The sequence below is a fragment of the Haliotis rubra genome, unplaced genomic scaffold (assembly GCF_003918875.1).
Source record: "Haliotis rubra isolate DU_JTF1 unplaced genomic scaffold, ASM391887v1 Scf1200, whole genome shotgun sequence".
NCBI classification, from domain to species: domain Eukaryota; kingdom Metazoa; phylum Mollusca; class Gastropoda; order Lepetellida; family Haliotidae; genus Haliotis; species Haliotis rubra.
The window spans coordinates 36,091-48,327 of NW_025765116.1; the positions used below are offsets into that span (position 1 = coordinate 36,091).

General features: G+C 39.4%; 1 protein-coding gene across 1 annotated transcript; it reads left to right on the top strand.

Annotated features, from left to right (window-relative positions):
- The first annotated feature begins 2,759 nt into the window (after window positions 1-2,759).
- Window positions 2,760-11,616, top strand: LOC124263865. The gene is made up of 7 exons (XM_046698588.1): window positions 2,760-3,131; window positions 3,460-3,652; window positions 4,368-4,511; window positions 4,999-5,304; window positions 6,676-6,924; window positions 8,006-8,131; window positions 10,516-11,616. Exons 1-7 carry the CDS (start codon window positions 2,835-2,837, stop codon window positions 11,055-11,057), a joined length of 1,857 nt encoding a protein of 618 aa, XP_046554544.1. The 5' UTR covers window positions 2,760-2,834; the 3' UTR covers window positions 11,058-11,616.
- The last annotated feature ends 621 nt before the right edge of the window (window positions 11,617-12,237 follow it).

Here is a 12,237-nt window from a genome sequence, read left to right on the forward strand (position 1 = left end):
CAGCAAAATCAGGATTTAAAACACGAACGCTGTTTTTCCGTCTATAAACTTCCGGTATCATTCGAGCATTGTGAAAGTACATAAATAATTCAGTACAACATGAAACTACATGAGCACATTGTCTTAAGCAGTTGTTAACTGGGGTGTAATAACTAATCTCCAGTTTGGCTTGTGCGGCGTTCAAAGCCCCATGTCTTCACGTACCAATAATGTGTTGGTTATGTGGCAATGTAATTCATTGTATAACAATGCTGTAATGGTTATTAAACACAAAAGATATACCATCAAAAGTAAATATTTATTCATTTACAACCATAAAAGTAAGTATATCTTCATTTACCATCATAAAGGTAAACATGTATTCATTTACCATCATAAAGGTAAATATGTATTTATTTACCATCATAAAAGTAAGTATATCGTCATTTACCATCATAAAGGTAAATGTGCGTTCATTCACTATCATAAAAGTAATGTATGCATTCATTTACCATCATAAAGGTAAATATGTATTTATTTACAATCATAAAAGTAAGTATATCTTCATTTAACATCATAAAGGTAAATATGTATTTATATACAATCATAAAAGTAAGTATATCGTCATTTACCACCATAAAGGTAACTATGTATTTATTTACCATCATAAAAGTAAATATGTATTTATTTACAATCATCAAAGTAAACATGTATTCATTTACAATCATAAAAGTGAACATGTATTTACTTACCTTCATAAACGTAAACATGTATTTACTTACCTTCATAAACGTAAATATGTATTCATTTACCATCATGACTGACTGACTGAGTTTGGTTTTACGCCGCTCTTTAGCAATATTCCAGCAATATCACGGCGGGGAACACCAGAAATGGGCTTCACTCATTGTACCCATGTGGGGATTCGAACCCGGGTCTTCGGCGTGACGAGCCAACGCTTTAACCACTAGACTACCCCACCGCCCCCATTTACCATCATGAGCTCATAAACCCATATGTTAGCTACCAACACATCTCACGAAAACCACGTGCATAATGAATAATAAGAAAACCACTTGTTGCATGGTGTTAACGAATAAGTGTTCCATTTGTTCTCTAAAACTTACAAGGTATTTGGGAAAATAGCCGAGTGAGAATGCAGTATATCATGATCACATGCTATTTATAAAGTGGTCTAATGCAATCTTTAGAATTACACTTTCTCAGTGAAGTGCAGATTCTAGCATTTTTCTAGGGTTGAGTCCCATCCGGGATTTGAACCCACACCCTCAGAGTCAGGCACCTAATCGCCAGGGTGTCCTCCCAAAACTTCTACAGCTTAAAACAACAAAGTTTATGGTGCACTGCACCACTAATCTGGCTATTACCTGTTGGGCATGGATAGGAACAGCCCAAATAATTAGGTGTAGGAGTTTTGGCACTTCTCCAGTTTGACAATTTTATATTTTATTTCTCTTCTAAGTACTATACAACAAAACATAAACTAAAATAACATATAATGAAGACAATTTATTTCAAACACTTTACTCATAAAGCACTGGTATAAATGAATAGTACACTCACTTTTTGCACTGACCCATTCAGCCACCACGGCTTCCACAAAATCGAAATTTGAAATATTTAAAATTAACTAAAAAAGAAACAAAATACAATAAACTACGGTTATAACGAACTTAAGGGAACACCAATCTTACTTCGTCATAAACATTGTTTGTTAATTTAAATAGTAAATGGCTTGGGTCACATACAACTGATCGTTTGACGCGTGTTGGTAATCGAAATTACAAAAACATAATCGGAGTAACGAGAACAACTTTAGTCTTCGAAATTTCGAAACAATACACAGATACCTGAAATAACAAGAAATGTTGGTGTAGAAAAGTTGAAGTATGCTTAAAACAACTAAGAATTACTTAAAAACGAACAAATAGTAATTTCGAAAAAAGAGAATATTTGAAATAAAAGCTTAAAGAAATGATGTGGCAGCATTATGTCTCTGTAGAATCCCACTGGAAAGGTAAAACCTAATGTGCAAACACAAGGAGTGAGAGAGTGAGTATGGTTTTACACCGCTTTTAGCAATATTCCAGCAAGATCACAGTGGGGAACACCAGAAATGGGCTTCACACATAGTACCAATCTGGGGAATCGAACCCGCGTCTTCGGCGTGACGAGCGAACGCCTTCACCACAAGGCTACCCCTCCGCCCCAAAACACAAGGATCAAAACTGGAGTCACTTGATTTTTATGTCAACAAATAAGATTGCCCGACTAAACAATTTACAGCAAAACTGGGAGTAACTTGTTTGAGTGGCATTTAGAAGTTCCGTGTAGCTACGAACACCGTTATCAAGCAAGTGTTAACATATATGAAACAATGGACCTGTTTCTTAACATATATGAAGCAATGGACCTGTTTCTTAACATATATGAAGCAATGGACCTGTTTCTTGGTTGGTTTGTTATTTTACGCCGCTCTCAGCAATATGTCAGCTATATGGCGGCGGTCTGAAAATAACCGAGTCTGGACCAGACAATCCAGTGATCAACAGCATCAGCATCAATCTACGCAATTGGGAATCGAGGACATGTCAACCGAAATTGACTGACTGACTCACTACTCTGTCTATTGCTGACTACAAAGGTCGCGTCCGGGTACAATATACGTAACATAGAGTTACCATTGAGTGTAATAAATGAATATTGACCCAGAAACTGCAAACTGAAACTTCCGCCAAACACAACACACCGCAACTGAAGCCCATCACAATAAGCGAGGTCAAGTAGATCAGGTTTTGCTGCCAAAAGCTTATATCACTTTGACAATACCGACAATGTCAGTTGAATCCCGTGATGACATCATCCATATTCCTGAAGGACAAGATAATTTGGAAAGAAACAGGCATGCTGGGTACGAAACCATTGACAAAATTAAATGTGCTGCTGGTAGTCATGCTGGCACAGACAACAACGACCCTGGATCTGTTGAGTACCACTACATTGACGACGCCAACCCAACCTCTGACCATCCAGCCGTTGAAGAAAACCAGTCGGAAGTCAACGACTATGAAGACATTGCTGGAACTAACCCAGCCTATGATTACATTCAAGCAACGCACGAGCCACTTACGGTAAGACGGAAATTGTACTCTTGTATTGTATTCTTAATGTACAGGTTTCAAAGGGTTCTTTTAGGATTGACCCTGTGATGTTTTAACTTCAGGTTAGAAGATAAACGTTTATTTTGAAGGTTTTATTTAATAAACGATGAGTTTGAGTATTGAGTATAAACATAATCCAGTTAACAATATATAGATGACTTATGCTTTGTCAGTAAACTCAAATCCAACGAAAGACATCGTAACTATTGAACAAATCCCTAAGGTGATGATAGTGTGTAACAAAGGCGTTATAACATTACTGACTTAATACAGATATTGACACTATCTCTAATTTCAGCTAACATCTAGGTGTATGAAGGCTGTTGTATTTCTCGTACCCACATTCGCCAGTGTGACACTGAGTATCATAGCTGGGTTCTTCACGTCCTTTATGTTCCATACCCTCTTCTTGCCAAGAAAAATATCCTTGGAAGATGGAGGGATCACTGCTGAAGCAGGAACCACATTTATTGTGTTTTCTTCACTAGCAGGTATATTCAGTGTTTCAACTACCTTAACCATCTCAGCTCAATTCACCATAGTCACCTATGTAATACCTGCCTGTTGTTCACCTTTTCACCATCGTCACCAATGTAATACCTGTCTGTTGTTCACCTTTTCACCATGGTCACCTATGTAATACCTGTCTGTTGATCACCTTTTCACCATCGTCACCAATATAATACCTGCCTGTTGTTCACCTTTTCACCATGGTCACCAATATAATACCTGTCTGTTGTTTACCCTCTTATCATGGTCACCAATATAATATCTGTCTGTTGTTCACCTTTTCACCATGGTCATCAATGTAATACCTGTCTGTTGTTCACCTTTTCACCATGGTCACCAATGTAATACCTGTCTGTTGTTCACCTTTTCACCATGGTCACCAATGTAATACCTGTCTGTTGATCACCTTTTCACCATCGTCACCAATATAATACCTATCTGTTGTTCACCTTCTCATCATGGTCACCAATATAATACCTGTCTGTTGTTTACCCTCTTATCATGGTCACCAATATAATACCTGTCTGTTGTTCACCTTTTCACCATGGCCAGCACTTTTATTGTTGTCTGTTGTTCACGTTGTTCACGATAGAGTAGCTGTTAACGCCTGACATGCTAATTATGTCTACAAAGACACTACATGTTGTCATATTTGCTCTTAGTCATCAATAGTTGCCCTTCTGTCACGTATTTCAGCTGCTTCCTGTGGGCCGCTCATGATCAGATTTGGCTTCCGGAAGGTTGCTCTAGCCGGAAGTGTTCTGCTCATCTGTTCCTCTCTCTCGTCGTCAGTGACAACCACAGCCGATAACCTATCTTTCCTATTCGGCATCATGGGAGGTCTGTGAAAATCCTTAATAGATTGTTGTCTCTATTTAGAGCTGTTTTCAGACACACATTAGATCGCCAAAACAAAAGAAAACTTAATATCAAGGTGATTTTTCTTTGAGCGTTCTGTTTAGGGCCTAAGTTGGGAATGAGTATACACCTTACACGTAACGCTGTCATTTGTAATAATTTTTAGAAGAGTATTTTAAGTGTGAATATTTTAAAGGCAGTTGAGCAATTCTCGCCCACAATGACGCAGTCCCTCTCTCCCTCCCTCAGATGTAGTTAATTGTGAAAGTAATACTATGTTATGGAATCAGCTGAATCTTTCATTGTAAAATATCCTGTTCGGTGCAATCACTTGGAATTTTTGTCAAACATTCTGGACTTGTCAGCCATTTTGAATTATTTAAGCTATCGACTACACACAAAGTACATTTACTAATAATTTGTCTGATATTACTTGACCTTGATGAAGTCCTTACACAATGTTTGTCAGGACTTGCTGTGGGTCATCTCCGGACTCTGGGTGTTGTGGCTATCGTCGACCAACTCTACACTCGCCAAACCCTAGCCCTTATTGTCAGCCATACTGGCTTCACCCTTGGGAACGTTGGGAGTATTTTCGGACTCCAAAGATCTGACTGGCACATCGACAGGAGAGTGTTTGAGATGACTGCTGTAATAGGACTGATCGCCGGTTGTTGTCTTCAGAGGACCTCCCAGGCACAGAAGAATGTGTCCATGCTGTTCAAACACCCACCGTTTTATTTCCTCATCTCGATCACACTTGTCACATCTGTAGGTAGGTTTTCAAATGCATCTGTAAACTTAAATCAGGGAGTTCGGGTAAAACAGATCTTGGAGGCACACCAAACTGATTTCTAGATTAACGTTCCTTTTCTATCACCACCTGCTCGTCTTTGAGTCAATAACAAGATTCCTCAAATATTGCTGCTTTGGATGTTTAATCTTGACATTTATCTGGATATTTATAATCAATGTAACAAATACCAAGGGTTAACGAAAGTAAATATACACAAAGAACTTAATTAAGCACCCCCTATATTTTTGCAATGATTGGTTTTCAACACGTACATAAAACTTCTCACGGTGACCACGATGGATAAACATGCGTTTTTTCTGACCCGTATGATCCTTTAAGTCATAAAAAGCGACAAAATGATTGGATTCCATGTTGATTTTATGATGATAACTACTCATTTATAAAAGAACCCAAAACACTTTTCATACAAAACCATATCTGTACAAGTATGGCCCTGGAATGTTTAATGTTGAATTTATTGGTGAATGTGAACATTCGAGATGTCATTTCGCGTGTCTTACACGATTCAAGGTCAATACCAAGTGTAACCTCTATGTGACTGTATGCCAGCCAGAATTCCCCTCCTCATACTCCTCTGAAGGGGCAGTTTACACCATTCCTCAAGTAAAGCAGCCTCCAATTGTGTGTGCAAGGTTCTGTACAGGAGGAACCCTTTGCTGCACACGACGACCAATCATGTCCCAGATATGCTCCAAAGGTGTAAGATTAGGACTCATTCAATCGTGAGATATGGTGGGGGTGCTTAACTAAGTTATTTTTGTATATATTCTAAGTCTTACCAACTATTCGAACGTTATCGGTACAAAATCTCAGGCCAACTATGCACAAATGCACCAGACCTATTTCGTGACAGCATTATATAATTCATAGCTTTGTCGTATAAGCATATACTTATGTTGTTGTATAAACATATACGGATGATGTTTCTTGTGTGATAACAAGCATATACTTATGTTGTTGTATAAACATATACGGATGATGTTTCTTCTGTGATAACAAACATATACTTATGTTGTTGTATAAGTGAGTGAGTGAGTTAATATTTAACGTCACATCGGCAATATGTCAGCCGTATAGTGACGATGTTGTATAAACATATACGGATGATGTTTCTTGTGTGATAACAAGCATATACTTATGTTGTTGTATAAACATATACGGATGGTGTTTCTTGTGTGATAACAAGCATATACTTATGTTGTTGTATAAACATATACGGATGATGTTTCTTGTGTGATAACAAGCATATACTTATGTTGTTGTATAAACATATACGGATGATGTTTCTTGTGTGATAACAACACTCATGGTTGCACTTCTGTTTTACAGGGTTGTCAATCCTTCAGGCAGAAATCATCATCTTCGATTACACTGTCTTTATCTTCGTCAGTCAGCATCTTGTGCTGGGTGTCCTGGTTATCATCTGGATCTTCCAGAAGAAGAAGCTGAAAGAGTCATATCTTTTCTCGATGGGGATACCGGTCGTAGCTCTCGGTCTAGTTGCCATGGTCCCCAAGGATGTCTTTTACAATCGTGGAGCTTTAGTGGCCTCTTCCTTGTTGCTTGGAGCTGTTGTAGGTGAGTAAACCAACGAGTCTTCCTCCCATAATTTATGCACTCACAACGTATTCTTGAGTTTTAAGGCAAAGTCGTCTTAGACCCTGTAGTTGTAGTAAGTCGCCTGTTCGTGACTGCAGCTTTGTGCAACGGTGCACAAGCACTCTGGGGAAGGACTGTGCTCTCGGTGGAGAACCCGGGCACTCTCCTGATCTGCGCCAAGAGATCAGGAGGTACCAAACCAATCTACCGAGAACAATGGGGAGCCTGACGACAGAGTACTTGGGATGCAAGTGAGACATTTCAAAGGCGAGGTCCGCATACTTAGCATGCTTTTCCTGAATCTTGCCAATCACGTTGCTGTCAAAAAGGGACAGAAAATTCAATGATGTAAATAAATTCATTGGCTTTATCAAAAAGAACAAGATCAGGTTTGTTGGCAGGAATTCTTCTGAGGCTGTATATGGGCCTATTCCACTGAAGTTTGAAAGCATCATGTTCCATGACGCACTGGACATGTTCAGGGTCGTGCCATGGATGGACCTCGGAGTGAAAGCAACAGGCATGGCGGAGACATGCCATCATGTCTTTCAGATATGCTGTTTGCGCCAAGGAAGGGCATCCACTGACAAGGTGTTGGAGAGTCATTGCACAATCGACATTTCATTCAAATATTTTCTTTTAGAATCATATTTTGGCGATTGCGAGTGGAAAGTGACTGGTCCTGAGTTGCAATAATAATAATAATAATTATTATTAAGGTAAACCGATTTAGATATAGAGTGTGAGGGGAACCGTTAAGTGTTAGGGAAAAATAATTTGCTGTGTGGACTTGCGTCCCTTAGGGGTGCCAGGTACCTACGATCATGGTTACGTAAGTTCTTCGAGTGGCATTTAGGCGCTGGTTTGATGAAAAGGAACAGCTATTTATGGAAAGACAACGTCTTTATTGCCAATAGATGCGACGTTTCGGTGCATAACCCTATTATCTAAACGTCGCATCTATTGAAATGTAGGAAGTTGTCTGTCCACAAAACTTTTCCTCTTCGTGGCTTCATAAGGTTTGAAGGTTGTCATCTTCTGATTTATATTCATTCTCCAGCGTTGTCTCAAGTCATGTTGGCGTTAGCTTTGGTGAACACTACAGGCAGAAAAAACCTGAAACTGTCTCTCCCTCTGCTGGTCTGCCTTGACGAGATGGGACGAGTTATCGGCGGCTCCATCCAGGGTAGGTTGAGTTGTGTTACTTCAGTTTCATTTTGGCAAACCTGTAAGACTGACAACAGTGCCACAACGACAGGGGCGAGATGTGTCCAGCACAAACAAATATAATAAATTCCTGAAAGATATCATCAATATAGTTTGAGATATCTTTTATTAGATGCAACATATGATCATTTCTGACTATCACTGATATCAAAATCAAACTAAAACTATAAAGATATGTTGAAGATATCCTTATATGAACGGTCCCAAAAATGGCTTGTTCTTGACAACAGAAGTGATCATCCATTTTTGAACCATTCTTGTACCTATTTAGAGTGAGTGAGTGAGTTTAGTGTAACGCCGCAATAAGACAACTGTATGGCGGCGGTCTGTCTGGACCAGACAGTCCAGTGATCAACAGCATGAGCATCGATCTGCGCACTTGGGAACCGATGACATGTGTCAACCAAGTGAGCGAGCCTGACCACCCGATCCCGTTAGTCGCCTCTTACGACAAGCATGGGTTGCTGAAGATGAATATTCTAACCCGGACCTTCGCGGGTAACCTATTTAGAATTGACAGCACCACCATGACTGGAAACATTGCTCACATACTTCACAGACGGAAGCATAAGAGGATATCTAGAAACAGTCGGAAGTCTTTATAAATATCAGTAATTAATTAGCAAATAACAACTAATGTTGTTATTTATTTGCAAGATATCAGGAAATGAATTAATTTTTGCTTTGTTTTGTTATTTTGTCAGTTCCCAGCATTATTTTCAGTCATCGTTTTAATTCATTTTTATGATATCTTGAATATTATTGCAGATATCTAATATCAGTATTCATTCTTTAATTCATTTCAATATTTCTTAAATTAAACTAGTTTAACAATCTTGTGCTGATGGTTAAATCGTAAGTATACATGGAAAATATAATGTATGTTGTTCATCGTATGGAATTACAAACTAATACGGCTTTTGTAAAAATATCTGAGAAGCAATGTATTCATCAGCAAGTATATAGACTCAATCTTAAAATCAGTTGAAGATAGAAGTAATAATTTCATACAATTTGCGCAACATCTGTTTTATACAATTTGTTCCATCTGTTATATAATGATATACCAAACCTCCATTATGTTGTTCACATATCATGTCGGAACACAATCATTTCAACATGATGCTGGTGAGAATATCTTTGGTCCAAAACAATACTATAACACGGTATATTTTAACTTTTCAATGCCATAAACATCCAATATGAATATTGTTTGGCACATAAATTCGCTCGTCGATCAAATCAATAAATTCAACTACACTCTTCAAAAATAAACAAAGAAACGCTACGCTACGCTATTTTCGAAGAATTTATTGCGTTAGTTTAAGAGCAATTATTTCATGCAATTTCAATGGCAAGAGGTGAAAATTCACACGTCTATAGACAAAGAGTTCGCCAATACAACATCAGCCTTTATTGTTGTGTTCTTTTTATTTGCGTGCACAAGATGGCGTGAAAGTCCGTAGTTTGTATGAACACCATTGGCAACAATTACTGCTCAGATAAGTCGACGAAGTGGCTCTTGTAGAATTCTTCCCCACTCTTCCTGCAAATGCGTTGTTCAGTTGTGGGCGTTTCTGAGGCGTGTTTTGACGTTGAAGTACACGTCAATCCAGTTCATCCCATAGGTGTTCTATCGGGTTTAGATCTGGAAGGCCCTGGCAAGACATCGACGTTAGAATTGGCGAGGTAGCGGACCGTGACACGTGCTGTATGTGAAGTAGCGTTGTCATGCTGGGACGTCTCCCTCTGTAGGTCCATAATCGGAAGCATGTGAGGTGCAAGGACTTCGTTGATGTACCGATTTGCTGTCAAATTCCCCTGAAGCATCGCCAAATGAGATCTTTGGGTGCTGGATATCGAACCCCATACCATGACACTTCCTCCACCGAATCTGTTGACCTGTCGAATACAATTAGTTGGCAAAATGTTCATTTCTCCGACGGTAAACATGCTGTATTCCATATAAAGAAGAAATCGTGATTCATCACTGATCCAGACTAGCCTCCAAGGGAATAAGTTACAATTGCCGCGTTTTGTTTTGTTTTACAATCACACAAAGGTAACGTTTTGGAAATAAATAGTATATTTGCATTGATTTTGCCGAGTTTAATATTCTTAAAATCACATATGCGTTTCTTTTTTTTTGAAGAGTGTATTTATCAAAAGCCCACTGAGTAGATGTACGTTGCAATAAGGGATGACATAACGATCGTGAATGTCTGAGAAAAGTGTTTGTTTTTTCACCATCAGCTATGATCGCTGTTTCTGAAGCATTCTGTTGTATTTACACCGACACCACCAACTATGATCTCTGGTATCCTGTTGTATTTAATATTTCAGCATGCTCCCCAGTAAATGCTGCTCTGTATTGTGCTGGCGTGTCCCTGATCATTGCCGGAGTTGGGGCCATCACTGCAGCCGTGGCGATAAAACGCTGGCCTTCTCTCAGTGATCAAGCAGAGGACCCTGTCCAGGACCAAGTACAGGAGACAGAGAACGATGTCGAGGGCCGTGTACAAGAGGCAGAGGACCGTGTCGGACCGTGTCGAGGACCAAGTACAGGAGACAGAGAACCATGTCGAGGACCGTGTACAAGAGGCAGAGGACCGTGTCGAGGACCAAGTACAGGAGACAGAGGACCATGTCGAGGACCGTGCACAAGAGGCAAAGGACCGTGTCGAGAACTGTATACAGGAGGTAAAGCAACATGTGAGGGACCGTGTGGTCGAAGCAGAGGACAATCTCAAGAACCGTATGGACGAAGCAGAGACACCCTTATAACAGTAAACCAGTCTTGCTCGGGTTCATTGTTAAACGATAGAAATGATTGGACACAGTGTGCCATTGTAACTGTATCGGAGAAAGAAAGTTTGAACGGGTAACCTTGAAAAACGTAATGCGATGATTTCCCCTAAAGTTGATTCGACTGTAATGAAAATATCTCTCATTTGGGGACTGTAACCTGTCGATATATTGCTCAAAATTGTCGGAAATGGATTGTAAGTTGAGCTCTTGCATTCTTAACGATTATTCTAGATTTTTTAATGTTGTGTAATAATGTACATGTAGTCGAGGGCTACCACAGCATTTTGTACAGATAAACCACCTTGAATAACTCCACCAACGTCCCTTTGAACCTCTTGCTCTCGAAGAGTGAGTGAGTATGGATTAACGCCGCTTTTAGCAATATTCCAGCAATATCACGGCGGGTGACAACAGAAATGGGCTTCCCACAATGTACCCATGTGGGGAATGGAATCCGGGTCCTCGGAGTGACGAGCGAACACTTTAACCACCAGGCTACCCCACAGCCCCTGCTCTCGAAGAAATCCTTTTGACACATGCTAGTGGGAACTCCGTACTGGTCTACCGTACTGGTCGCGTACGGTAGACCTTTCTGTACTTGATACGTCATCTTGAATAAAGCATCTTTCTTTTCAACTGATAATTACTGTTGTCAATACTCTTGATATCACTTACAATGACAGTTCCGTTAGATTGAAAGAAAGAGTGTCTGGGTGTTGTCAACACTAGTACCCTTGATATCACATACAATGACAGTTCCGTTATATTGAAAGAAAGAGTGTCTGGGTGTTGTCAATACTAGTACTCTTGATATCACATACAATGACAGTTCCGTTATATTGAAAGAAAGAGTGTCTGGGTGTTGTCAGAAAGAAACGCAATCTGATGACCCGCACAGGAACATTTTAAAGCTTACATTTACCCCGGTATCAGTCTTTCATTTTGGAAAGAAAGTATTTTTATATTACTGTACAGGTTTCTATGGATTTGAACTATATCTATAGTTAACCATTAGGGGTAAGATTCTTGGTAATAAACATATGCAAAGTGTGGGATGGCCGATGATTCCACTAACGGTGAACATGCTTGCAATTTTCGCGAACACTTGAAGATCCGAATTAGAAATGGTTTTCAGCAACCAATGCTTGCTGTATGACTAGCAGAACAAACCCAGAACCAATCCCATAATAATAAGGACAAAACTGTTATACTCTTAAAGAAACTATAAAATGAATAAGGAATTTTAAGTGAGCAAAC